The 27,889-nt window shown below is 44.5% G+C and overlaps 4 protein-coding genes, 2 non-coding genes and 1 pseudogene across 7 annotated transcripts; 6 read left to right on the plus strand and 1 right to left on the minus strand.

Annotated features, from left to right (window-relative positions):
• The first annotated feature begins 293 nt into the window (after positions 1-293).
• Positions 294-2,445, plus strand: LOC117841726 (F-box protein PP2-B10). The gene is made up of 3 exons (XM_034722208.2): positions 294-875; positions 961-1,079; positions 1,600-2,445. Exons 1-3 carry the CDS (start codon positions 636-638, stop codon positions 1,982-1,984), a joined length of 744 nt encoding a protein of 247 aa, XP_034578099.1. The 5' UTR covers positions 294-635; the 3' UTR covers positions 1,985-2,445.
• A 117-nt stretch (positions 2,446-2,562) lies between these two features.
• Positions 2,563-4,371, plus strand: LOC117842715 (F-box protein PP2-B11). 2 transcript variants are annotated; one of them, XM_034723226.2, is made up of 3 exons: positions 2,563-2,951; positions 3,031-3,149; positions 3,599-4,371. In XM_034723226.2, exons 1-3 carry the CDS (start codon positions 2,676-2,678, stop codon positions 4,074-4,076), a joined length of 873 nt encoding a protein of 290 aa, XP_034579117.1. In that variant the 5' UTR covers positions 2,563-2,675; the 3' UTR covers positions 4,077-4,371. The 2 variants fall into 2 exon arrangements, with proteins under 2 accessions (XP_034579117.1, XP_034579110.1); XM_034723219.2 differs by having other exon boundaries at positions 2,568-2,951; positions 3,593-4,371.
• A 3,064-nt stretch (positions 4,372-7,435) lies between these two features.
• Positions 7,436-8,490, plus strand: LOC117856872 (F-box protein PP2-B10-like; annotated as a pseudogene).
• A 781-nt stretch (positions 8,491-9,271) lies between these two features.
• Positions 9,272-9,410, plus strand: LOC117841775 (small nucleolar RNA Z247). Its single transcript, XR_004637359.1, has one exon. It is a non-coding gene; the product is annotated as a small nucleolar RNA Z247 (small nucleolar RNA).
• Positions 9,411-14,961: 5,551 nt separating this feature from the next.
• Positions 14,962-16,979, plus strand: LOC117841521 (F-box protein PP2-B10). The gene is made up of 3 exons (XM_034721913.2): positions 14,962-15,408; positions 15,507-15,625; positions 16,145-16,979. The coding sequence occupies exons 1-3, from the start codon at positions 15,106-15,108 to the stop codon at positions 16,632-16,634; spliced, it is 912 nt and encodes a 303-aa protein (XP_034577804.1). The 5' UTR covers positions 14,962-15,105; the 3' UTR covers positions 16,635-16,979.
• Positions 16,980-18,520: 1,541 nt separating this feature from the next.
• On the minus strand, positions 18,521-18,607 carry TRNAM-CAU (transfer RNA methionine (anticodon CAU)). Its single transcript is given in 2 exon segments — positions 18,521-18,556; positions 18,570-18,607. It is a non-coding gene; the product is annotated as a tRNA-Met (tRNA).
• Positions 18,608-20,830: 2,223 nt separating this feature from the next.
• LOC117841522 (glutathione reductase, cytosolic) lies at positions 20,831-26,506 on the plus strand. Its single transcript, XM_034721914.2, has 17 exons — positions 20,831-21,027; positions 21,135-21,296; positions 22,214-22,278; positions 22,403-22,472; positions 22,625-22,696; positions 22,798-23,001; positions 23,339-23,412; positions 23,503-23,586; positions 24,262-24,349; positions 24,438-24,519; positions 24,831-24,904; positions 25,099-25,206; positions 25,302-25,366; positions 25,581-25,694; positions 25,890-25,989; positions 26,088-26,141; positions 26,227-26,506. The coding sequence occupies exons 2-17, from the start codon at positions 21,162-21,164 to the stop codon at positions 26,320-26,322; spliced, it is 1,485 nt and encodes a 494-aa protein (XP_034577805.1). The 5' UTR covers positions 20,831-21,027; positions 21,135-21,161; the 3' UTR covers positions 26,323-26,506.
• The last annotated feature ends 1,383 nt before the right edge of the window (positions 26,507-27,889 follow it).

The following is a 27,889-nucleotide window of genomic DNA, read 5'->3' on the forward strand; positions in this document are numbered from 1 at the left end:
AGGTGCTGAACTCCGATTTGTTTGCTGGTTGGAAATACGCGGCAAGATACACAGCAAAATGCTCTCTCAAGACACAACTTACGCCGCTTACATCGTGTTCAAGTTAGCTGATAAATCCTATGGGCTGGATTACCCAGCACAAGAGGCATCGATCACCTTTGCAGGAAGCACGTCAACTCGCAAAGTCTGCCTCCAAAGCGATATTAACGAGGATGAGGATCGTGCAGGCACCAGGAAACTATTCAGTAGAAGATAGCATCGTGCTTGTTGTGCACCACTTGGTGTTCCCTCAAAAAAGAACCGATGGTTGGATGGAACTGAAGCTGGGTGAGTTCCACGTCCAAGATTGTGACACTGCTGGTGAGGTCTGCATGAACCTCATGGAGACAAAGGGAGTCAGTTCGAAGGCAGGACTTCTTGTCCAGGGCATTGAGATTCGACCTAAGACAGGCCTTGTTGTGGGCTCTTTTGCTCATCCACTCCTTTCCACAAATTTGGCTCCCACTCACCTTAAGCGTCCCAAAGGCCGTACCATAAATCCTAGTAGCTCCGTGTCCAAGGTTGAAACAAGCAGCAACAACATCGACGGTTGCCTGTGACTCTGTGAGATTGTGCGCCTGCCGCAGGAGCTTCTCATGAAGGTGCTCTCCTACATCACGCCACAAGACGCCGGCTGCGTCGCTGCAGTTTCCCAGGCTTTCCGTGCCATTGTGGACTCTGACACCTCCTGGTCCTGCTTTGTCCCCGACGTTCACGACCTCCCCCGGCTCGCGTATGTAGACGATATGGACTACTCCATCCAGCGGACACTGTCCAAGAAGGAGATGTTCCTCTGTCTCTCTGACCGGCCCATCCTACTTGCTGACCACCGCATGGTATGGTTCCCAACCCCCCAAAAAAATGTCTTGCTAATACGCATGTTTCTTGTTTGATGCTCAGCTGATTTGTTGTTGTGTTCAGAGCATGTGGTTAGACAGGCAGACCGGCAGCAAGTGCTACATGCTATCAGCGAGGGCGCTGAACATTGCACGGGGCAATACACCAAAGCATTGGCGCTGGATCCACCTCACGGACTGCAGGTTCGCTTCTGTATTTCCACTGCGTTGCTTTCCAATTCTGATGCTGAAATTTGTACCGACATATTTAATTGTAGCTTAATGCTGTGATATAGTAATGAATGCAAGGGCAATGTATAGATCAGATATTTAAGGGGTTGCAATGCAGAAAACACTCTGACGCCACTAACATACACTTCTTTCAGATTGCGGAATTTTGGATACCGTGCAACTCTATGGTGTTCATACTTCACAAATTACCACAGAATTCCTGAATTGTATTTTGCTGTAGGTTCACAAAAAAATAGCAACCATAGACACAACCTGAATTGTTTCCGCGTCCACAGAAAAGTTAACCTTTTGTTAGTTTGCCATGGCTGCTTGTTCAATCTTATATTATGAATCCACACAATCATAGGATAGTTCGCAAAGCTTGGTGACATTATGAACTTTACCTCATGCGCCTGATCATTTTTGCGCCATTTGTTTGTGTCTATTGCTCTATTGTTTCGTCACGAGTTCTAACACTGCTTATTTGCAACAGCTTTTCAGAAGCAGCCGAGCTCCAGAGTGTTTGCTGGTTGGAAATACGTGGCAAGATAAATAGCAAAATGTTGTCCCTGAACTCAACCTATGCCGCTTATATTGTGTTTAAGCTGGCTGATGAATCATATAGGTTGGATTTTTCCGTCCTAGAGGCGTCAGTTCGTATTGGAAAATGCAAATCAACCCGCGAAGTTTGCCTACATGGAGATGGAGATATGCACCCTCAGCAAAGGGCTGACGGTTGGAAGGAAGTTGAGATGGGCGAGTTTTACAATAAAGAAGGTAACGATGGCGAGGTGTCCATCAGTCTATCAGAGACAACAGAATTGCATAATAAGAAAGGTCTTATTGTGTATGGGATTGAAATTAGACCAAGAAAATAAGGCTTGGGAGCTTATAGGAAATCCAATTGTTTGTGTCACAATATGGACTTTCTGTCGGTTGGTTTTGTAGCACAAGCAGATTTTTTTTTCTTCGCCGACCACTGTATTACTTCATTACAACATCTGACGACTTGGTCAAAATCACGGCTTCTCAGAAGCTGCTGAATGTTTGGTGGTTGGACTGGAAATACGTGAGCGTGTCCAATGGCAACATCAAAGCAATCTTAGTTATTAAGGTATTTGTTTTTTTATTAGGGACATTTCATTTTTAATAGTCATAAAACAAGACTTGCGCTGCATGCATCCTTGCAACGGGTTAGAGCAAGTAAGGGCATATTGTTTGGCTAACGAAAGCATCACTAGATCCTTGCTTCTTCCTGTTCACTATTCCCGTATCAGTTTTCCATCCTGGCCTGTGGCCCAAATTAGTGAATAAGCAATGCAAAGTCCATAAAGCCCAATTAGTAGCTGCACCGCCGGTGTGGCTGCTAATTGGACTCCGTGGGCGAGACGGCCCAATTTTCGTTTTTTAGTCAGTTCACACAAGTTGATTTTGTTTTTTGAGCAAATAAGTTGATTTTGTTCGGAGTACACGAAGAATCAGCCTCGAAATTCTCCCAGTGCAATTCCCATTTCCTTTCAACCCCAAATCAGCTCACAGAAGTAATCCCCAAATCCTGAGGAGAAGTCGATGGAGGCGGCGGGCACCTGCGAGATCGCGCGCCTGCCGGAGGAGCTCCTCTCGGCGGCGCTTGCCCTCACCACGCCGCGGGACGCCTGCCGCGCCGCCGCGGTCTCCCGTGACTTCCACGCCTCAGCCGACTCCGACGCCGTCTGGTCCCGCTTCCTGCCCCGCGATCCCCCGCCGCTCGCCGACGGGGAGCTCTCCGGCCCCGCGCCGCCGTCCGAGAAGGGGCGATTCCTCCGCCTCTGCGATCGTCCCGTCCTACTCGCCGATGGCCTCATGGTAGTACAGTCACGACACAAGTAGCAGAGTTGCTTTCTCTTGTTTTCTGATTGATCAGCTAACCGAATGCTGTGTTCAGAGCATGTGGTTGGACAGGGAGACCGGCGCCAAGTGCTACATGCTCTCGGCGAGGGCGCTGCGCATCTCGTGGGGAGACACGCCGGAGTACTGGCGCTGGATGCATCCCCCCGAATCCAGGTTCGCTCAACCTGACTTTTCTCTACCTCACTTCTAATTCTCACGCAAATTACTCGAGCATATATATTATGTGAGGAATGGTACTACAACCTTACCCTGGTAATAATTCAGAAGCTGGAATACCTTTGGTGCAGACACAACTAACGTTTGCCCTAGTCCTAGGAGTTAATTAGTCCCTGACTGTGACTAGCGACTGCCTAATCGATTTGGGTTCAGAGTTGTGTATGTACTCATTGGATAACCACGATGGTGTGCACTGTCTGTTCCAAGCGGCAGCCGTCATGGATGGTGCATAGGCCAGACGACAGTAAGGTCTAATGGTTCAACTGTTCATTTATCCAGGGTTCAGGATTAGTGCCAAGTTTTATTTTTTGAAGATATTAACTATTAGTACATTTGATTCTTAATTATCTTGTATTGAAGTTTAATCTTTTGTTAATCAGCCACAGGTTCATGGAAGTTGCTGAACTTCAGTATGTTTGGTGGCTCGAAATACGGGGCATGATACACAGCAAAATGCTCTCTCAAGACTCAACTTATGCAGCTTACATTGTGTTCAAGACAACTGATCGACGTGATGGGCTTGATTATCCACCCCAGGAGGCATCAATCACCGTTGCAGGAAGCACATCAACTCACAAAGTCTGCCTGCAAAGCTATGATAACGAGCATGAGGATGGTGCAGTGCCCTTAACATGGCGATACAGTAGGAGACACCGGCGTGTGTTTCCCGGAAACCTGGTACTACCTCAGCGAAGGACTGATGACTGGATGGAGTTGGAGATGGGTCAGTTCTATAACAAGGATGGTGATGATGGTGAGGTGTGCATCAGCCTCATGGAGACAAAAGCTTTTAAGAGAGGTCTTATTGTGCAGGGCATTGAGATCAGACCTAAGAGAGGTCATAATACGCAACACGGAGGCTGAATAGGCGGCTGGCGAACTAGTGGCTGCAAAGTGCAAACTACTGGAACATTGGATGCAAAAAGTACTATGACACTATCCCTGTATTCGTCAGAGTTATTTTGAAGAGCACAAACGTATTGGTTCCGCTAAATGTTACCTCATATATGTTATATGTAATGTTGTTTCTGTGTTGTTGATTATGCCATTACAATATGATGGTTGTTGAAACTTACTATCAGATTCTTGGTTTGGAAGATGTTCGCATACATTTTAAATTCTGGCAGAGAAAAAAAAGAACATATCGTATTTGCAGTCATTGTAAGGCCGTTGTCTTCAACCATGTCATCTAAGCTTGCTTACATTAGATTTTTACTTGTGTGGATTTTTTTTTTTTACGAACGGGCACGAGATTGTGCGCCATTTCTATTAGTAAAGAAGAAGCTACTTGTATAGATGATAAATGAAGGATTGAATTATGGAACGGATTCGTTTCTAGAGGGGAATGAGTGGATCTGGTTATGTCACTCGATTCTGGAGGGTTTGCTCTGGAGGTCAAGATATGGGATTGATTCCGGGTTGCTAAGAGGCCGGAATAACTAAAACGAGCTGGAATATAATCAGGATCGGCTCTATTCTGGTCTGAACCAAACAATTATTTTATGTTAAGCCGGCTTTTAAACCAGATCAAATCAATCCGTACGAAATAGATCTCGTTCCGAACGGTTCCGAGAGAACTGAACAAAGCTTAAGTAGTTTGTATTTCTCTACTGGAAAAACTATAAATGGATGATTGAAGTAGGATTGTAGGAATATATGGTTTGCCATTGCCACGTACTCCTACACCTTGCAATTAACCATTTGTCAGTGATGTTCTTCACATTTTATCTCAACAATTATGTACTGTTCCAGTAACTTTTTTTTTGAAAAGACGGCAAGAGCATTGCCGTGGTGGTATATTAATAGGGAGGAAAAAGGAAACAAAACAAATGTAAAAGAGAACAATTGAACAGCTATGGAGAGACCTAAAGAACGCTAGACATACAAACAAAAACGATAACCTGAGGGGAGGACAACCAGCACAACAATACAACCAAAGAAAAGGAAAGGCCTCTCCACAGCGCAAAAGAAGAAAAAACTGACTCGGGATAGAAGGACCTCATGCAACTACGACTGACCATTTGTAGCTTCGTTGCGACCATTAAAAGCAAGTCTGTACTGGTTCATGTCTTCCTTGATGAGTAGCGCCAATTGTAGTGGTGGCAAGGATTTATGTTGAAAAATATGTTGATTTCTTTCTTTCCAAATATTCCACCAAAAGTATATCATTAGACCGTCAAAAGTTTGTCTGTCTTTTTTATCCACTAGCATCCTACATTTTCTCCACCATGCATAAAGAGAAATCGACTGTTCCAAATTCTGCAACGAATGTAAGCCAGTTCAAGAAGTGATCATGTTCCACACATCCTTGACGTATGGACAGTTCTTGCAAAGGTGATGGGGTGTTTCAGGCTGTGCCGTGCATAGTTTGCACAAAGGATCATTTGTCCATCCTCGTTTTTGCAAATTGTTTGCTGTTAGAATTTTTTTTGTGTAGCAATGTCCACGCAAAGAAACGGCATTTGAGTTCAGCCTTTGCTTTCCATATTGGTGAAAAATTGATCTTTTGCATGCTTCCCGAGAATTGGATCATGTATGCGCTCTTGGCTGTATAGTTACCGTCATTTGTCCACCTCCATTTTATCTAATCTTCTTCCTGCACATCTCTACTTTGATGATGTAGCTTTTCCTATAGAGTGGTGTATTGGTGTAGTTCTTCAGCCGATTGGATATGCTTGATATGTCGGATCCACGCATTATTGTTCAAAGCTTGTTTAACTGTGATATTCTTCCTGATGGATTTTGAGTACACGAGGGGCGCAATGTTTTGATGGATTTTGCGTACACCAGGGGTGCAATGTTTTTAGGAACTGTCCCATCAACCCAATTACAGTGCCAAAATGGCGCTTTACTCCTTTACCAACTTTGACCACTGTCAAGGCATAGAAGAGGTCCCAATCTGTCTTATCGCATGGCACCTCCATTTGGGACCAAGTTCTTTCACTGTGTTTCCACTTGTACCATAACCACCGCAGCCGCTGTGCCCGAGCAAAGATTTCGAGGTCTAAAATTCCTAACCCACCTTTTTCCTTAGGCCTTGCTGTTATTTTCCATTTGACCAAACAGTGACCACCGCTAACATGTTCCGGATCATTCCCCTTCCAAAGGAAGCTCTGTTGAAATCGATCAATTCTTTGGAAGAGCCATTTTTGCGATGGGAAGACCATGAGGTGATATATGGACTGTGATGATAAAACCGTCTTGACAAGCGTTTCTCTACCTGAAGTAGATAGGAGCCGACCTTTCCACCCCGGGAGTTTGTTACCAATTTTATAATAAGGGGTTGGATATAGATTCTTATCAACTTTCTTGTATGTAGGGGCAGGCCAAGATACTTGCCTGGGAATTGAACAATCTTGCCATTGTCAAGATTAATGGACTCACGTCTGATTGGAAAATTTTCTGTTTTTGCTATGTTGATGGTGAGGCTTGAGAATTTTCCAAATTCTTCTAGTAGTCGGCCCATTGCATGTAATTCCCTAGGATCAGGATTGACGAAAATTGCGGCATCATCAGCATATAAAGAGCATCTTAGCTGCGCCATTTTAGGGAGAACTGGATTTAGAATACCTCTCTGGGCCACAAGCTCTATAAAGCCTTTGTAATGGGTCTATGGCCAAGATGAATAATATAGGTGACAGGGGATCTCCCTGCCGTAAACCTCTCGCGTGCTTAATTTTTCTTCCAAGTCTGCCATTGACAAGTATCCGTGATGAGGAAGCCGATAGAATTGCTGCAATCCAGTCACGCTATTTTGACAAAACCAATTGCTTGGAGGACATCTAACAGGTATGGCCAATTGATCGAATCAAAGGCCTTTGAAATGTCTAGTTTGACAAATAGAGCCGGTCTCTTGTTCTTGTGAAGTATTTTCACCACATTTTGAACATAAAGGAAGTTGTCATGTATACATCTCTTCTTTATAAATGCATTCTGAGAATGTGAAACAAGGTCGTTCAAACGTTCTGCAAGTCTCGTGGCTAGCATCTTGGTAATAATTTTTGCAAGGCTGTTTATGAGACTTATCGGGCGGAAATCCCCTACCTCCTCAGGGTCATCTTTTTTAGGAAGTAAAACAATATTTGCACTGTGAAACAGATGCATCTTCGCAATCTTCAGTTCATGGAAACCACGTAAAGCTTCACAGAGATCATGGCACAAGTAGTAGAGTTCCTTTCTCTTGTTTTCTGATTGACCAGCTAACCGAATGCTGTTTTCAGAACATGTGGCTGGACAGGGAGACCGGCGCGAAGTGCTACATGCTGTCGGCGAGGGCGCTGTGCATCATTTGGGGCAACACGCCGGAGTACTGGGGCTGGATCCCTCTCACTGACTCCAGGTTTGCTATTCCACATGTTCCTGTATTTCTCTCTTTCCTTTTGTTTTCAAAGGATCTCCAACTTTTCATAAATCATTCATAAAAGAGAGATGGATAGAAGCAGATCCAATATGTACTTCTCATTTTGGGAGTGGAGTTTTTAGAGGGGAGTCAAAACTAAACATTGATAATTGCTAGCCATTTCTGATGGGAATTACATAAGTGGGTGCTTAATTTAGTTACAATGTCCAGTGTTATGGCATTGACGAACCAAGTATTCTTTCCTTTGCTTCTAAAGCAGAGTGCTTGACCTCTTGCAACTTTGCATGGAGAGAGTATATCAGTGTGCTTTGTTCAGTCAAATGGAGTTTAAGTTGGTGTTTGAATTGTACTAACCTGGTTATTTGGATCCACACGGAGATAGATGAAGAAGCTTGACTGGTGTCATGCAATGGAATCACTTGTTGACATGATTACATCTATTGCTCTGGTTATTTATTGCGAATTTTAACCTTTCGTTAATTTGTTACAGCTTCTCGGAAGCTGCTCGACTCCTGCAAGTTTGGTGGTTGGAAATACGTGGGAAGATAGATAGCAAGATGCTCTCCCAGAACTCGACATATGCTGCTTACATTGTGTTCAAAGTAACCCGTGGAGCATGTCCTTGGTTCTCCATACCCGGAGACGTCTGTCCACCTTGGAGAAAGCAAATCAACATGCCACGTTTGCCTGGATGTCGATGACAGGGACGAGGACGGTGAAATTCCTCAAAATGTAGTGCTTCCTCGAGAAAGAGCTGATGGCTGGATGGAGTTGGAGATGGGTGAGTTCCGGAACGATGAAGGTGAATACGGTGAGGTTTCCATCAGACTTCTGGAGACATCAGCTATCGTAAAGGGTGGCCTTATCGTGCAGGGCATCGAGGCCAGACCCAAGAAACAAAGAGCATTGAGCTTGTAAGGATCGACTGCTAGAGATATACTGTTTTGTATTTGGTTCTTGTAGACCACGACATAAGCTTTGGCCGGTGTTGTAGTCTATCTAGGAGATAGAGTTTGTTGTAATCTGAATCGAAAGGTTTTGTATAGTTTGTTTAGAGGCCAAGGCATATCTATAGGTGTCTATATATTGTAAAACTCCTTGTGCAATTGCACACCTTCAATCAACACGCAACCGTCGTACCCGAGGACCAGGGGCGACGTTCTCCCATGCTTAGCGCCTTAGAAACTTTACATGGTAATTAGAGCTCAAGGTTGATTCCATGGCATCTAGTTCAAGCGCTCCGAACCCACTACTCGGCATCCACATCACCGAGAAGCTCGCCAAGACCAACCATGTGCTTTGGAAGGCGTAGGTGCTCACCGCTATATGTGGTGCACGTATGGAGGGCCATGTCACCGGCAAGGTCATCGCTCCAGTTGCTGAGATCAACGAGAAGAAGGCCAACGATACTGTCGTTGCTATGCCGAATCCGACGTATGAGGAGTGGTATGCCCGGGACCAACAGGTCCTAGGGCTGATCTTCTCATCGGTGGGGAAGGAAGTCCTCGCCCAGATCATTGCTGCAAAGACAGCGGTGCAGGCATAGGATGAGGTGGAGCGCATGTTCTCTGCCCAGACCCGTGCCAGGATAATGAATGTGCGATTTGCACTTACAACTACGAAAAAAGGTAACTTGTCCATTATTGATTATTTCGCTAAGATGAAAGGATATGCAGATGAGATGCTTGCTGCTGGAAAGCCTTTGGATGATGAAGCACTTGTCTCCCACATCTGCAACGACCTCGACTTCGAGTACAACCGGGTGGTGATAGCAGTTGCCGCAAGGGTTTAGGCGATCTCGATCCCTGAGCTCTACTCTCAATTGCTCAGCTTCGAGACTCGTCTTGATCTCCAGGATGAATCAGGTTCCTCTGCTCATATTGCCAACATAGGGGGTCGGGGCACACCCAACAACCGTGGCTCTGGTCGTGGCCATGCAGTGCGCGGTCGTGGCCTAGGGCGTGGTCGCAGCAACAACAACCAGTAGCGCAATGGAGGTGCCAACCAGCATCACATGGGGGGCAGTTCAGATGATTGTCTCTTGTGTCAAGTGTGGTTTAGATGATTGTCTCTTGTGTCAAGTGTGCTTCAAGAAGGGGCATCTTGCTTCCAACTGCTGGCATCGTGAGAACTACGTCCCCGACGAGCGTCTCGTTGCTGCTGTAATGAACTTCTACAAAATCGACACCAACTGGTACACCGACACAGGAGCAACAGAACACATCATGAGTGAGCTAAAGAAGCTCTCCGTACGCAACAAATACAAGGGCAACGACCAAATTCACACTGCTAGCGGTGCAAGTATGGAAATTAAACACATTGGTCATACTGTTGTTCCAACCCCCACTCGCAATCTACATCTTAACAATATTCTTCATGTCCCAAAAGCTACAAAAAATCTTATTTCCGTTCATCACCTTGCTAAAGATAATTCAACTTTTCTTGAATTTCACCCTGATTATTTTCTAATTAAGGATCAGGCCACGATGAACACGATTCTTAGGGGGAGATGTTACAAGGGCCTCTACCCTCTTCCTTCAGATCATCCAATAAAGCAGGTGTATGGAGTAGTTAAGCCAACCTTCTTTAGGTGGCATAGTCGTTTGGGTCATCCTTCCTCCCCTATTGTTACTAAGATTGTTAGTAGCAATAATTTACCTTGTTCTTTTCAATCTAATAAGGAGTCAGTGTGATGCTTGTCAAAAGGTAAAGAGTCATCAATTGCCTTATGGTAGATCGTCTAGTACCTCTAGTGGAGCTTGTTCATTCGGATGTTTGGGGTCCTGCTTTAAACTCTGTTGGAGGAAGAAAATATTATGTTAGCTTTATTGATGATTTCAGCAAGTTTACTTGGACCTACTTTCTTTAGTTTAAATTTGAAATTTTTTAGAAATTTCATGAGTTCCAAAGTATGGTAGAAAGACTCTTTGATCGCAAGATTATTTCTATGCAAACTAATTGGGGGGGATACCAAAGACTTCATACTTTCTTTGATAAAATTGGAATCACACTCATCATGTTTCATGCCCTCATGCACATCAGCAAAACGGGGTTGTTGAGAGGAAATATTGTCACATTGTTGAAGTTGGTTTATCACTTCTTACTCATGCATCAGTGCCACTCAAATTATGGGATGAAGCTTTCATGACTGTCGTATTTCTTATAAACCGTGTGCCTAGTAAGGTTATTCAACATAAAACTCCTCTTGAGCACTTGTTCCAACAACCTTATTATTCATCCCTGCGCATTTTTTATTGTGCTTGTTGGCCCAATTTGCGTCCCTACAATAATCACAAATTAGCGTTCCGCTCCAAATAATGTATTTTTATTTGATATAGTAGGGGGCTTCAAGTGCTTAGATGTTGCATCAGGTCATGTGTATGTCTCCAGAGATGTCATCTTCGATGAAACAGTGTTTCCTTTTTCTAAACTCCATGAAAATGCAGGTGCTTGCCTTCGTTCAGAAGTATCCCTCCTTTCACCAAAACTCCTTAATCCTTCTTCTTTTTCATCCGAGGCGGAACCAGCAGATGATCATGTGTTTGATTTACCTAACCCCTCTAATGCATCTGTTGAAATTTCTGGTGAAAACAGCATCCCTGGAACATCAAATAACAGTCCTGCAGCGTTGCACCCTCCTGGCGCGGAACATGAAGATGATCCGATGCTGAATCCAACAGCATCAGCGCCGGGATCGGCGCCTTCTTCGCCTGGCATCCGGATCGATCCGATCCCGCCCCGCTCCGGTCCCACCGCGTCCTCGCCTCTCCACTCCGAGCCGGACACGTCGGTGCCCAGGGCTGTTGTTGTCCCGCCTCCACCCGGGGCCGCACCAATCCGCCGTCGACACGCGGCCCAATCCGGGTGCAAGCGGGGGGGGGGGGGGCAGCACCAGCGGCAATCGTTGCCGCCTGCGCTGGCTGCGCTCGGCCAACTCGCTCCAGCACGAGCGTCGGGATCTTCTGCATCAGAAGTTCCTACACCACCGTGTACTCGCGCTACGTGATGGAATTCGAAAACCAAAAATCGACACCGATGGAACAGTGAGGTATTGATGTTTTACAGCTTTACAGCTTCTGGTGAACCCCAAAATTTGGATGAAGCAATGAGTAATAAGGATTGGAAGTCAGTTTTGGATGCAGAGTATAATGCCTTGATTAAAAATAAAACATGGCATTTAGTTCCACCAAAAAAGGGTATTAATATTATTGATTGCAAATGGGTGTATAAAGTCAAGCGCAAGTCTGTTGGAAGTCTTGATATATACAAAGCCCATCTAGTTGCTAAAGGTTTCAAACAGCGATATGGTATTGGTTATGAAGACATTTTTAGTCCTGTCGTAAAACCTGCTACTATCAAAATTGTTTTATCTATTACTGTGTCTAGAGGGTGGAGCTTACGTTAGTTAGATGTACAAATTGCTTTCCTTCATGGTCTCTTAGAGGAAGTGGTGTACATGAGGCAGCCCCCTAGGTATGGGGGCATGAAGATCTAGTAACGCCTGGGTTTATTTGTAAGTTGGACAAAGCTCTCTATGGTCTTAAGCAAGCACAGAGCATGGTACTCAAGGTTGAGCAGTAAATTATATGAACTCGGTTAAAGCATCAAAAGCCGATACATCTCAGCTCTTTTATTGTAAAGGGTCAGTCACAATATTTATACTTATCTATGTTGATGACATAATTGTTGCTAGTTTTACCCAGCAGGCTACCACATGTTTGTTATAGGGTCTGAACAAGGAGTTTGCTCTCAAGGATCTTGAAGAATTGCATTACTTCCTTGGTATAGAAGTAAATAAAGTGAAGAATGGTATTCTATTGACACAAGAAAAATATACCAATGATGTGTTGCAGCGTGTAGGCATGATGGTCTGTAAACCTATGAGTTCGCCATTATGTATATCAGAAAAATTGTCGGCTCATGAAGGTTCTATACTTGGACCAAAAGATGCTTAAAATTATAGGAGCGTGGTAGGTGCACTACATTACTTGACCTTGACTCGGCTAGATATTTCATATGCAATAAACAAGGTTTGTCAATTTCTACGTGCACCAACAATTGTTCATTGATTAGCTGTGAAAAGGATTTTGAGATATCTAAAACATACTATGAAGATTGGACTTAGAATTTGCAGATCATTCTCCCTTCTTGTGAGTGCATTTTCATATGCAGATTGGACAGGCTGTCTAGATGATCGACGCTCTACTGGAGGTTTTGCTGTGTTCTTGGGGTCCAATCTTATATCTTGCAGTGCAAGGAAGTAGGCTACAATATCAAGATCAAGTATTGAAGCTGAGTATAAGGCTGTTGCCAATGCGACTGCTGAAGTTATGTGGATACAAACCTTGCTATATGAATAGGGAATTCAAGCGCCTAGAGCTGCTAAATTGTGGTGTGATAATATTAGAGCTAAGTATTTTTCTACTAATCCAGTGTTTCATGCTTGTACTAAATATATAGAAGTTGATTATCATTTTGTGCGAGAGAGGGTGGCAAGAAGGTTACTTGGCATTGAATATATTTTTACAAAGGAACACGTTGTTGATGGGTTTACAAAACCACTTACGGTGTGGCAGTTAGAGATGTTCAAGAATAATCTCAACTTGGGAAGTTTCGATTGAGAGGGAGTGTTAGAGATATACTGTTTTGTATTTGGTTCTTATAGACCATGAGATAAGCTTTGGCCGGTGTTGTAGTCTATCTAAAGATAGAGTTTGTTGTAATCTAAATTGAAAATGTTTTGTATAGTTTGCTTAGAGGTCAAGGTATATCTCTAGACGTCTATATACCGTAAAACTCCTTACGCAATTTCACACCTTTAATCAACAAGCAACCGTCGTACCGAGGATAGGGGCGACGTTGTCAGAAACTTTACATCGACGACGTTGTGCGAGTAAATAAAAATAGTTAGTGAAAGCAATTTCGTGATCTGCATTCCGAACAGGGTTAGCTAATCGCAAAATGACTTGAGCTGTATTCATTGCATCACAATGTGCCGTTGTTACTGACATGTGGTTTGTAGCGTACTCACCTAGCAATTAACCGTTTGCCAGTGATGTTTTTCATATTTCCTTTCAACAATTCTGTATTGTTCCAGTAATAACTCGTTAGCATTTCGCACCGTTGCGTTTCTAGCGAGGGAGCAGAAGTGGGCCGAAATCCCCGGGGGACTGAGCCTATCTACGGCCCGCAAAACGGTGGGCATCGGACGATGATGATTGATGTTCAAATAATCTTGGTGCGTAGGCTCATCCGACGACGTTTCCAGACGGACGGCCGCGTGTTCCGCGAGAATGGCAAAAATCCCACAGTGATGACTCACGATGAGTCGGCGACCACGCGTGGCGCTGCCCGGAGAGATACGCATACGCGTGATGTTGACGCAGCATACCCAGTACGCGGAATTTTTTTATTTTTTATTTTAGTATTTTTCAAAAATATATATTTAACAAAAAAATTATAAATCTATACTTGTACCGCCGTTTGAAACAGCTATAGCTAAATGAAACAGCGGAAGGCATATCGTAGCAAACTTACCGTAGTTCCCTTCTCTAGGTAGTACACGTTTAAAAAATAATAACTAATTCATATGAACTCGGATGGAGATAAACTTTATTTGAAAATTGTAGATCTCAACGAGATTTACAACTTTTTAGTTCAAACTTTTTTCATTTGGTGTCATATTGGTACTTAAATAATCGCCACATGTTTCAGATCTAAAATTCAAGTTTTAGATCTGAAACTGAGCAGCATACATTCAAAAAATCACAACTAATTCATATGAACTTGGATAGAGATAAATTTTATATTAAAATTGTAGATCTCGATAAGATCTACAACTTTGTAGTTCAAACTATTTTCATTTGATGCCATCTTCGTACTTAAATAATCGACACAAGTTTTAGATCTAAAATATAATTTTAAATTTGAAGCTTGTGTCAATTATTTGAGCACGAAGATAGCATCAAATGAAAAAAGTTTGAAATCTCGTCGAGATCTACAATTCTCATATGAAGTTTATCTCCCTTCGAGTTCATGAATTAGTTATGAATTTTTAAAAGTGTACCGTCCAACGGAGGGAGCTTATCGCCGGTTCAACTATCGCCAACAGATATTTTTTTTGCAAAATATTAAAAAAAAAAACTCCAGCACGACGGCGAGACGACTTTCGCCGGCCAAGAACCAAGTAACCGACCACCACCCTCTGCCTCCTCTCCGGGCTCTCCACTTTCCTCACGGCAAATGGTCGGATCAGGGAGCGCGTCCACGTCATCCACCGACCTCCGGGACCCACATGGCATCCACCCAGGACAGGGTGTCTCCAATGCGTCTCTCGCGGGTCGCCGTCCCAAGGCTTAACCGCTAAGCCTCCGCATTGCCGTCTCTCCCACCTGTATAAATCCGTCACCCCTTTTCCCAGTCTCGCTCTTGTTAATTTTTCTTCTTCTATTTCCAATCCCCACACTGTCCATCCCCCGAATCGAATCGAATCGAATCGATCGAAAGCGGAAGCGAAAAGGGGCGGAGGAATCTATGGCGGCGTCGACGGCGGCGGCAGCGGCACCCCCTTCCTCCTGCGAGATCGCGCGGATCCCGGAGGACCTCCTCGCGGCGTCGATCGCCCGCACCACGCCGCGGAACGCCTGCCGCGCCGCCGCGGTCTCGCCGGCCTTCCGCGCCGCCGCCGACTCCGACGCAGTGTGGGCCTGCTTCCTGCCGGGCGACCTCCCGCCGCTTGCCGACGGGGAGCTCTCCCCCGCGCCGCCGTCCAAGAAGGAGCTCTTCATGCGCCTCTCTAACAGCGACAGCCCCGTCCTCCTCGCCGACCGCCTCATGGTACGGGAATCCGCTTATGATTAGGTCGATCCCTGTGCAGTTAAGGTTCTCGATCGATGGACGACTGATTGGTTGTGTACTTGTGTTGGCGTGTTCAGAGCATGTGGTTGGACAGGGAAACCGGCGCCAAGTGCTACATGCTCTCGGCGAGGGCGCTGTGCATCATTTGGGGCGACACGCCGCGGTACTGGCGCTGGATCCCTCTCGCTGACTCCAGGTTCGCCAAATCAACGGCCCCTCACTGACTTGCTCTTCAACTTTGATTGATGTGATTGTGAACTGAAGTAGTACCACTGGGGTATAGTGGGTGTGTTCTTAAATGCCACCGTTGGGGTGCTACATCCAATGGCAGTGCCACTAGATATAAGTCTAATAGTTGTGGCTTGCTAATTGTGTAATGGTGAGTTGGTGCATGACATTATTCTGAGAACAATTGCGGCATTTTGATGATGTTAAAGAGGCCTAAGCTTGCATCAATTCAATTTAGAAGTTAGAACTGTACCTTCATCCATATTCCTTTCCACATGCACATGACCAAATGCTGTTATCTTATCCTTGCTTTTGAGATCAAAATTGCATGGTCTTTTTGACTTTGATTCTATATTATGAATGAACGCAGCATATTTCGTCAAAGAAAATGGATGCAGCATATGAAAAGTGCAGTTTATGTACCTTGCCATGATTATGGTCTTAGAATTCTGTTCTGTTGCAAAATTTTAAAGCTGTTTTCTGACAGGTTCTCGGAAGGTGCCGAGCTCCAGGATGTTTGCTGGTTGGAAATACGTGGCAAGATACATTGCAAGATGCTCTCGCGAAACTCAACTTATGCTGCTTACATGGTGTTCAAGATATCCGATGAATCCTATGGGCTGGATTATCCACCCCAGGAGGCTGCAGTTACAATTGGGGAAAGCAAATTCACTCGTCAGGTTTGCCTCCAAGGCCATGAGAACGAGGATGAGGGTATAGAAGAGGTGCCTCAGAATTACCGATCTCTTATGGTTCCAGCCATCACACGAAGGTTAAGGAGAAGAAACCGTCCTTTGCCTCATGGAGTGACTGTGCCTAAGAAAAGGGCTGATGGCTGGATGGAGATGGAAATGGGTGAGTTCAACAATGAAGAAGGTGAGGATGGTGAGGTGTCTATCAGTCTCATGGAGACAATACAAGGCCACTGGAAGAAAGGTCTTATTGTGCAGGGCATTGAAGTTAGAGCAAAGAAATAAAACTGGGAGGGTGGGATATCAGCTTTGCACATCAAAATAAGGCTATATGTATGTGTTTTGCAGCATTGTGTTGGTGGACAATGTGCTTTTGTTTGCCAACGAGCTGCTAACTACACACTGATAAATGGGTGTGTCCAGGTTCTTGTGGGAAAACAAAAAAAAAACTGCAGTTTTGTACAAATTATGGTGTCCCAGATCAGTTAGTGCTTGTCTGCTTGATGACTGGCAACGTTTGGTTCTGAAAATGTAACCAGGTATTGCTGTTATTTGGTGTTCCAACTCCCGGAATACCGGACCTTTTTTGTGAGTTGCGGGCTGCTTTTGTAAATGAAAGATTTGGATCCATATCAGAATTCATATTTGAACCGAACCGCAAGCATGCTCGACTATACAGCGTGGGCCGGCAAGGTAGCTGCGCGGCAGCGGCCGGCGCGGCGCGAGGAGGCCGCGTGGCTCGCGCGTCGAAGAGGTGGTGCATGGCGGCGCGAGCTGTGCGGTGTGGGTCTTGACAACGGCATGTCGAGGATGTACGCTGGTGGCGTTGCTGTCGTTCGACTGCGTCTGAAGTGGTTGTGCGCAAATACGGGCGAAATCCTTAATCGGTCTTGCAACGCTTTGGACGCCGTTCCCCTCCTTGGAGGCGTTGTCTTTGTATTTTAGCACACCCCCTCCTGTGGTCAACGTTTGATACGTTTCGCCAAGATGATGAGCTATTATCTCCGGAAGCTTTGTGTCTGCGCACGTGGTGCAGCTGTGATTCCGGCGGCGGCTAGGTGGAGGTGAAGTTATTGGAGTAGCTCGGTGGCACCATGTCACTCCCGGCGACAAAGCATGTCCGAATCCTTAGCGTGGAGTCCAGCGGCGGAAGTGGTGAGGCCCCCGTTCGTTTTAAGGTGATGTGTCCGAGGAGTGGTGTGCGGTGGTGATGTGGCGAGGTCCCCACGTGTTCGAGTTGCCTCGGAGAGCCAGGTTCTCCTGGTGTTTTCGGTCGTTTGGTGTGGACGGTGCTGCAGCGGTGCTTCGGTGTTAGGTCCTGCATAGTGGTGGTCTTTTCGATGTGGCGCGGTGTGCTCCTCTTTTGACTTCTGCCAATGCAAGGCTGTGGATTAGGAGATCGACGGCCGTGTGTGCGTGACGTGAGGATGACGGCGGTATGGTGGAGGAGTCTTGGTAGCTACACAGCTTGCAGTGGACTGCGGCAATCAATTCTGCATGACAGAGGCCGGTTCGGCGTGGGACATCGTTGGGGACGACAATGCTTGGAATGAGGGCTACTTGTCAGCTTTTCTCCCGGGTTGTGGTGGTGCGGCGTGGTGGTTGGTGCTCAGGCATTAGCGTTGTACGGCTTGTGTTGATATCTCAATCCGACTGGCTACAGAGTTGTTTTCTTTTTAGTTGAGTTGAGTTTCTACGTGATGTGTTGGAAGTCACCGTTGTTGCTATGTTGTTGTACCCAGTCTGAATTTATTATTCTTTTTAATATAATCGGCAGCTCTCATTTAAAAAAAACAAAGCGTTGCTATTTTGGCAAGCTAAGACATGCTCTGTGACTATATGAATGGATCCAAGAAAAGAAAAGCGTTGCAAGCTAAGAAGTTAACAGCTCAAGGCCTCCTCCAGCTTGTAGTGTTGATTTTGAGTGAAGACAGGGAATGGGAGTTACCGCAGCTCTTCTGCCTGGTTCATCTAAAAAAGAAAGCGCTGCTATTTTGGCAAGCTAAGAAGTTTTAAACGAACTGCAAGCATGCTCTATGACTATACGAATGGATCCAAGAAAAGGAAAGCGCTCCAAGCTAAGAAGTTAACTAAAAAAGCTCAAGGCCTCCTCCAGCTTGTAGTATTGATTTTGAGCGAAGAGAGGGGAAAAAAAGCAACTAAAAAACATTTGGGGTGAGAGAGGCTCGAACTCTCGACCTCAGGATAACTCAAATTAGCTATGAGACCTACGCGCTAGCCAACTGCGCCACCACCCCTTGTTGTGATGGAGGTATTGTTTATTATTTTTGATAATGATCCAGGTCTCATTACACTATGCTTATAAGACGGTCTGCACTTGAAATTTGAAAAGGGGTCGATCTGAAGTTCTTTACCATTAGTCCATTCCATATCTATCTTTATATAATCAGGATTCAGAGAATCAGAGTTCGTATGAAGATACACCAAAACGATGAGCTTGTCTTCCATGATTGGTCTCCAAATTTAACCTAATCGAAATGTTAAATGCTGCTACGAGAAGGATCCTGAATGAGAACTGTGTACACCATTTATTTGCAGCGCTGTGCCATTTTGAGCAAAATGAGGGGATTAGTATGATGGTGTCTCACTGACATGTTTTAGCTTTAAAGTTTAAAGTGAGTATCGACTGGACTGCACAGCATTACTTTTAAAAAAAATGTACAGCACATGCACGGCAAACACAAACTGATAAATGGGCGATGGGCCACAACCACAAGCATGCATAGCTTCAATTTGCGCTGTCACTCCGTCAGTCAATGTCTGGTAACCTGCAACAATGGCAAAATAACCGGATGTCCAGTGTGACTGGATGCAGCATCGAACAGGTAACACAAAGCACGAGCAGTTTCAGTGAGTTTCTTTGCCCTGATGCCCTAATGAACATGTCACGTTATTAGCTTTTTTTTGCCAAAGGTTCATGTATTCAGGCAGGCTAAGGTTAGCCTAGCTTGGTAAAAAAAAAAAGGTGCAGAAGTTGTATTTGCTACGCCGCTGCTACCAGGAACAGGAAGCCTGCCTTGTAGAGTTCGACATCCACCCATGAGTGCTGTAATCTGCTCCCTCCGTCCCAAATTCCTATTCATTTTAACTTTTCTAAATACACAACTTTTACTTATGCATCTACACATAATATAATATATATCTACATGCATATAAAAAATTACGTAATTTGGGATGGAGGGAGTAGTAGTAGTTAATGCTCCTCTCCTTAAAAATCCTGTCTAGATTCATTGAACACAAGTTGGCATCAGGAGCACACGAGGCGGCACAGTGGTTTGCGCCACGCACGCGGTGGACATGTAACTCAAGATCAACAAAAACGATGAATAATCGTTGCCACGCTGAAGCCATTCTTTCTTACCAACGCAACAAAAAGAAAGAGCGTGATAAACGGCAAGGTAGCTGTTTCTGTAGCATACCTTTGATTTGAGGCTCTGACCGATACAAACCATTTCTGTAGAGCAAGGCTCTGCATCGTGTCACCCGCCCGCCTCGGCAAGAATCTGGTACACGCACGCTATCCACGCTGTGGGCGCGAGCATCCTCGATCTTCCAGCTACAGTGCTACACTGCTTGCGTTGCATCCCATTACGTTCCAGATCTGTAAAATGTCCTGTTTCGCGGAGAAATTTCCGTGTGGTTCTCTCTGGCATTCATCGGAGAACATCAGATGTTTCAAACTCGAATTCTACATGCCCCTGGAATCGAATGACTTTCTGACGAAGCTGTTGTCTTCAATTTTATCTGAATTTCTTGGTTCTGCCTAACTGAATTCTGACGAAAGCTGTTGCCTTGCTGTAGACAAACCAAACACGACGGGCAGCACGGGAGCTGAAGGAAGCGCCGCATCCACACGAGACCCGGCCACCCGGCGGACGTCATCGGTGATGTAAGCTTGCACCCTAGCCGTCTGATGGTCGCCACCGCGTGTCACGGATGGGGAGTGGAAGACCAGCGGGTGCTGCGCATAGGCGGGGTCAAGATTAACGAATTCAGAGGTTCTATTCTTTTGACACATACGTGCCTCTATTTTCCACTAACTTGCATTCCGTCACTTGATTTAACTATTAATTAGATTAGAATAGCAGCCACCCCGGCAAAAAGAGTTAGATTAGCAGCCAGATCACGAACCTTTGTACCTTGTCCTTTTGCTTCAAGGAACGAAGCCTTAAATTAAACACAATTGCTAGTGCTTGCGAGTTGCGATGAGCAAAGTAACTCAGATTATATAGTTATTGAAGATTGTTTTTACTTTGTTTCGCTGTACTAGGCAGATTCCCAGGCTGCTGCTTACTTGTAATCATATGCCCATTCGTTTTTTTTTAAAAAAAAGTAACACGCATTATTCAATTGGTACTACTTGGCACCAGATGAAGCAGATTTGAAAAAAAAAACAAAAAACAAATAGGCAAGCTAGAGGGACCTGCGTGTAAAACCCGACACGGTAGTAGACTAGTAGGTGCGCTGCAAATTGAGTTCGTGTTTGTGTTGTGTCGAGCTGCATAAACGGGAGAGGCGTGCCATCCCGCAAGGCCACATACGACCACGAAGCTGCGTGTAAAGCTCCGGAAACGAAGGCGAGAAGAGAAGCTCGCGATTCTGCTGCCAATCTGTTAAGAACATAAGATCCATCCAATCCAATCCAGTCGAATCGCAGGTGCGGGTTTCATATGATTTAACTTCGCTTTACCGGCGAAATTTCGACTTGATTCCTCCCACTTGAGTTTTTGGAGTCAGATTTCTCAAAGTTCAATTGCGCCCTAGGGTTTTGTTTCGCGCAGTTGAGAACCCATGGCGAGGAAGATGCTCGTCGACGGGGAGGCGCCCGTCGCCGACGGCGACAAGTACGACTACGATCTCTTCGTCATCGGCGCGGGCAGCGGCGGCGTTCGCGGTTCTCGCACCGCAGCCTCCTTCGGAGCTAAGGTTTGGTTATTCCCCCCCCCCCCCCCCCCCCCCCTTCAGTTATTCATCTGTTAATTTCGTTGAGCTCGGCTATGCCTCCTCGCCGTGAGCCCATCCGCGCTGCTCCCTCCCTCCGCCGCGTGGTTGCCACCGTTTGTTCCCCTTCCGGCCCCCATCGGTCGCTACTCGCAACTCCTATGGCCGGCGGCTGGCACAGGTTGGGTGCTGCTGCCCGCATATATCTATTAGATGGCTGCTACCAGTTGGATTCCGTGGCCGCACGTCGTATGGCATGCTTGTGTTCATTCTATTTTTAAACGGTTGAGAAATGGATGCAGATGTTATGCCATCATCGTCTCAGAGTGAGGTCGGTTGGTACTTGCATGGTGTTCACAATTTGCATCCCATTCAATTAACTTTTGTGCCATGATCCAGAAAACAAAGCTGACTTCCAAAACCCTTCCTTCATGGAAATATTCACAATTACTGCTTTGGGAAATTTGGAGAAATGAATGGTGTTGTCTTCAAGCAACCATGGCCTACTTTTCATCTGTGGAAATCATGCTTTGCTGATGATGTAAATCTGCACCTTTATTATTTAATGAAACCCACACTTGGCCTCAGTATTTGTTCTGGGTCCACCTCTGATGTTTTGATCTTCCCTTTCTTTCTTTTTTGGCCTGTTTTGAAAGGTTGTTTGGCTTGTACAATTTCCTTTCACTTTTGTTTGGTTCTCTAATCATATCCATCCTCCCTTTTTTATAGTAACATATTAGGACAGTAGGGGTTTTACATTTCTGTATTCCCTTTAGAACAATTGTAACCTCGCCCTTCAGTAAAAATCCTTTGTTATCATATCATGTCTCATCATGTGAGTTTGTGTATTATAGTCAAGTTTATCGCTCGTGGAATTTGATTGGTTGTAAGATTTGTGGCAGGTTGCGATTTGTGAGCTCCCATTTCACCCCATCAGCTCTGATTGGCTAGGAGGACATGGCGGGACGTAAGCATCTCCTAACTGTTTTTGTGCATTTCTGGTGCTTACTTAAAACATTCAGCAAGTCGGCTAGGCATATTGCTCTATTCTAAATATGTGTGTGCTCATTATGATCGGATTGTTGTCCCAGCTGTGTGATACGTGGTTGCGTACCTAAAAAGATATTGGTGTATGGTTCATCTTTCCGCGGAGAATTTGAGGTTAGTCGTTTTACCGTCCTATTGTAGGTACCAAAATGTTTGGGAAGGTGATGACAAGTGGAATATAAGAAAATGATTACTTTGGGTGTCTATGCCTTCCCTAGAATGTGATGGCAGATTGCATTTGAACTTTCATTTTATTACAAATGCAGGATTCAAAGCATTTTGGGTGGGAGATTAATGGAGATATTAGCTTCAATTGGAAAACGCTGCTCGAAAATAAGGTCAGGACTCAACCTCAAATACAAGCACAATTCTCCACAACTGCTAAGCATGAAAAGAGTGTCATACTGCCTATGGTCCTAATTTTTTTTCTTCTCTGCAGACTAAAGAAATTGTTAGATTAAATGGAGTATACCAGAGAATCATTGGAAATGCTGGTGTAACAATGATTGAAGGGGCAGGCAGTTTAGTTGATGCTCATACTGTTGAAGTTAGCCAGCCTGATGGTTCAAAGCAAAGGTATACAGCAAAGCACATTTTAATTGCGACTGGTAGCCGAGCTCAACGTGTCAACATACCTGGAAAGGTTTGTAAGATTCCACTCCTACTTTTTGTAACTTCCTTTTTCTAGAACTTGTAACTTCCTTCCTTGTCCTGGCTGATTGTACTGATGCTTGTTTCTTTCCGACACCGGATACCTGAATATCAATGGTTGTTGAAATTTCCAATAGGCTACATGAAAAAGGGTTTTTCACCATGCTTCTCTGTTTGGACTGTTTTGAGCAAGACAAATATTATCTTTTTTTATCTAAGACAGCACGTATTCCCATTTTTGTTCTATTTGCATTGTTTGTTTTGTTTTCACTTTGTCATTTACCCTTCTGGTGGATTATTCTAACACCAGTGAAAATAACCTTTTGAAGGAGCTGGCTATTACTTCAGATGAGGCCCTGAGTTTGGAGGAGCTTCCCAAGCGTGCTGTAATCCTTGGTGGCGGGTAAAGTTGTATGCTGCTATTTTAAAAATATATCACGCTGTTGGTACTAATTCTTTGACATATCTCTGTCCATGTGTCCGGACAATGCAGATATATTGCTGTTGAATTTGCTTCTATCTGGAGAGGGATGGGTGCAGAAGTAGATTTGTTTTATCGGAGAGAACTTCCTCTAAGGTATGTAGTTTAATCTTAGGAACTCCTACTATTACTAATCCTGCACTGGCTAGCCTGGCTCCTTGTTTAAGTAATACTTGTAATACTCCTGTTCTTGCATTCAGGTTTTTATCATGTGCTACATTTGTTGCATTTGGGTACTTTCCTGGTAGTGAAAACAACTAGACAGGAAAAATTTCCATATTTATACATTGATGTGTCTTTTAACATTCGTAATAACTGTCATTGTGAAAAGTCAGACTATGCTTATGTGCTTAGTAGAAACCAAGAAAGCCAAAGAACTGATTCTTTGTTGCTCTATTATGGACCGAGCTCTATTATGGATTTGCTGCTGTGACATTACATAGAACTTTATGATACAACACCACCAAAAAAAACATCTTATTAGCTCGACCATTACATCACGTACACATGAAAAAACCCACCTGAATAGTATAAGTTTTTTTGTAAAAGCTTTTCAACTAAGTAGTGCACGCTATGACTTTATGAGTCTTGTTTTTGGAACCTGGACATATAAGTCAGCTATCTGATTACAACATGACCGCCTAGTTGGCACTTATTGTCTAATGTAGTTGTATGATACTTTCAAGTCCAGAAATAAGAAGATTGTTGCTAACATTGATGTGGAGATGAAAGATGGGCATGACATTACATTAACAAACCGACTATGTGCAGAGGCTTTGATGATGAGATGAGAGAAGTTGTTGCAAGAAACCTTGAGGGAAGGGGAATCAAATTGCATCCTGGGAGTAATCTGTCTGAGGTGATTTAAACTCAAGTCCTATGGTATGTTTTGATTCCTCGATATCAATTTCAAGTCTGACCAATTGCATTTTATTTATTTAAACCAGTTGAGTAAAACGGCCGATGGCATAAAAGTTGTAACCGATAAAGGAGAGGAGCTCATTGCAGATGTTGTTCTATTTGCTACAGGTATTTAGGAAATCCCCCTAGTTGACTTCTTTGTTGCATTCAAACATTTCTTCAAAGGTCCATTTTGAGAATGCATGATATTCCTTGGTTTCATCTTTGTTCAGAACAAATTTTGTATGTACTATCTTACAATAATTATTTAGTTCCCTAATAAAATATTCAAAGAAAATATTTATAGCTAGTTATTTGAGAGAGAAAAGTGGCAATTTACTTATTTCCCCCCGAGTCTCAGACTTCAGATTTCTTACACTATATGGAACACAGTATTTTGGCATTTAATACTATACCCATGGGTATTTAATTGATTGCAGGGCGCACACCCAACTCCCAGAGGCTCAACTTGCAAGCTGCAGGTGTCGAGGTTGACCAGATTGGAGCCATTAAGGTTGATTTTTCTTTCTTTGCTAGCTGTTTGTTTTCTTCTTATGGGATATTTTTACACCTGGAATTTACTTCTCATATTTCTTTTACCCATAAACCAATATTGTATCAGGCAAATGAATTTGCCACTAGGGCAAGTTTTGGATTGTGTATTTTGAGTAACTTAATGTGGCTATTTTTGATATTTTCTCTGTTTAGGTTGACGAATATTCTCGCACATCTGCTCCCAGTGTATGGGCTGTGGGTGATGTTACAAACCGGATCAATCTAACTCCTGTTGCATTGCTGGAGGCTACATGCTTTTCTGTAAGTGGTTGTAGTAGTTTATGATTCCAGCGAAATCGGTCAAGTTCTTGGTCTGTAACTGGCAACTGTTTACCTTTTCACATTTTCAACTGCAGAAAACTGTGTTTGGTGGCCAGCCAGTTAAGCCTGATTACAGAGATGTTCCTTGTGCTGTTTTCTCGTAAGTAACAATTGCAATCTTGATCCCTTTATAGAAAATGCTGGAGTTACTAAGCCTCACTAGTTTCAAATCTAGCTGATGTGCTTGTTCAAAGATGCAATATGTTCAATTGATAAATTTTTTTTGGGCTGATGCTGATTTCTTTGGAGTTTGATGCTTTTCCTGCTTTATCACTTCTTTCGATAATAACATGAGACTCTATTATGTTCAATAGCATTCCACCACTATCTGTAGTGGGCCTCAGCGAACAGCAGGCCTTGGAGGAAGCCAAGGGTGATATTCTTGTTTTCACTTCATCATTCAACCCAATGAAGAACAGCATATCCAAGTAAGTACTTTTAAATGTCATGAGATCACCTATGAGATGTTTTCCTTTTTGCTCCACTTCACAGGGTTCACCCTGTGAGCTGACATGTATTTCACATTCAAGATGGCTTGTTCTACTATTTTCACAAGTCATGTGCTCTTCTTTGTGATTCTTATCTCCTGTGGAATGCATCATAACTCTGTTTCTGTTCTACAGGCGACAGGAGAAGACTGTCATGAAACTGGTAGTTGATGCTGAAACTGATAGAGTACTTGGTGCATCCATGTGTGGACCAGATGCACCTGAAATTATCCAAGTATGTACAATTCTTTTACCTTTTCAGTGTTTGGGTCCCTTTTCTCCCATTCTGTCATTCTTGGTTTCTTCTTATGACCGAGCTTCCACTTGATCCAGGGCATTGCTATTGCACTTAAATGCGGAGCCACCAAAGCAAACTTCGACAGCACGGTATGTTTGTTTAAAGAGGAACCTTGCTTGCAGTAAAGCAGCTGCTAATATCTAGCGCCTGATGGTGTCTCTGTTGGCTTTTCAGGTTGGAATTCACCCTTCGGCTGCTGAAGAGTTTGTAACCATGAGGACCTTGACCAGGCGTGTGAGCCCGACGTCCAAGCCAAAGACAAGCTTGTAAGCGACATTGGTGGTTTGGACTGAACATGTATCATCTGTTTGATCGACGGGACGCAGACTCTGGTTTCATTTTTTGTTAATTTTATTACGTTATCCGAACCGGAACGCCAACGCTGTATATTAAAGGAATAAGGGTTTTTTTTTGCATAACAGCCCACATAATATTTTTGCGATGGTCTTTAATATTTTTATGGTCCACACAAAATAATGAGGTTGTGAAGCTTTATTTATATAGGTAAAGTTTAACATCGGCATGTCGGCCGTGTTCTCTTGGCCATTGTTTTAGGTGCTATGCTGCCTGTAGCACTACCACTTGAAGTCTTGAACAGAGTGTATGGGCGGCCGGAGCTCACCGGAGAGCAGGTGCGGCCGCCCACTTGGCCTGCACTTTTCCGCTCACTAAGCGTCCGTGTATGTGCATCGCCGTTCGCGTCGGGCAACCAGGACATTCGTTTTGGTGGGCTGAAGTTAGGTATTTGTGGCCCAAACAGGGCCTGGACAGTAAATATGTTCCTTATTTTGTGTTGTTATTATCACAGGCCTCGCCACCTCTTAGAGCCAGCCAGCCGTGGAGGCATAAAGTTGGTGAGGGTTTATGGATGACTTCGGTTGGTTGGTTATCCGCAGCATCTCAAGTCTTCTTTACAATGTTGGTAGAAAATGGCAGTTGGATATGTCACGGTAGCTCTATTATTGGCCGAAATAGTGAAAGGAGGCTGCACTTCTAAGGTTCTAATCATAGCCGTCGCGCCGTGAAAAAATTGGAGAAGGCTGTAGTTAAGTAAAGGTTAGCCTCTGACCGCAATCAATTTGAGCAGATGAGATCGGACCCAGGACAGGCGCGCAGCTTGGAACGATGAGCTGGATGTGCATGAAGACCAGAAAGTGAGTGTACTTTTTACCTGAGCTGACACGATGCGCAATTTCCATGGAGCTTCTGTGCCATTGGTCTCTGTAGTTGTTGAAAAGGTCCGCCGCAACTAACATTACGGTACGTCAACGACTTGGCTAGTTACCAAGCTGTCGAATTCAATGCGCATGTGGAAGATTGAGAAAACTTGACTATACATGCAATGCAGGTGCCTGATGCAGTGATCCGGGGGATTTCATCGTGTCCTGTCCTCAGATTTTTGACACGAACAATAATGAGGAAACAAAATAATGGCCGGGTGGTGCAATTTACGGTGACGCGGCGCAAATCTCTACTTAATATTAAAGCAAGTAAGACTTCTACCTCTTTTTCTTTTGTCCGTCCTGATAAGTGGATCCCACTTGTCAGAGGGCTCCGTCTCTCTCCCTCCCGTCCGCCGCCTGCACGCCTCCCTCCCATCCCTTCTTCGGTCCCTCTCTCTCCCTTCCGACATCCGCCCATCCCTTCCTCCGTCTCTCGCCAGCGGCACAATGGCTCGTTCCTAGCCCCTCCCACCCTCCTCGTCCACACGTTTTTCTGATCTAGCGTGCCAGCAGCAGTCATGACGGTGCCCACGGCAGCCGTGGATCTCTCCGTGCCCGACGGTGTTACTATCTTCGAGTTCTCCTAAACCATGTGACAGGCGCAACCTACTACG

The sequence above is a fragment of the Setaria viridis genome, chromosome 1 (assembly GCF_005286985.2).
Source record: "Setaria viridis chromosome 1, Setaria_viridis_v4.0, whole genome shotgun sequence".
Classification (NCBI taxonomy): domain Eukaryota; kingdom Viridiplantae; phylum Streptophyta; class Magnoliopsida; order Poales; family Poaceae; genus Setaria; species Setaria viridis.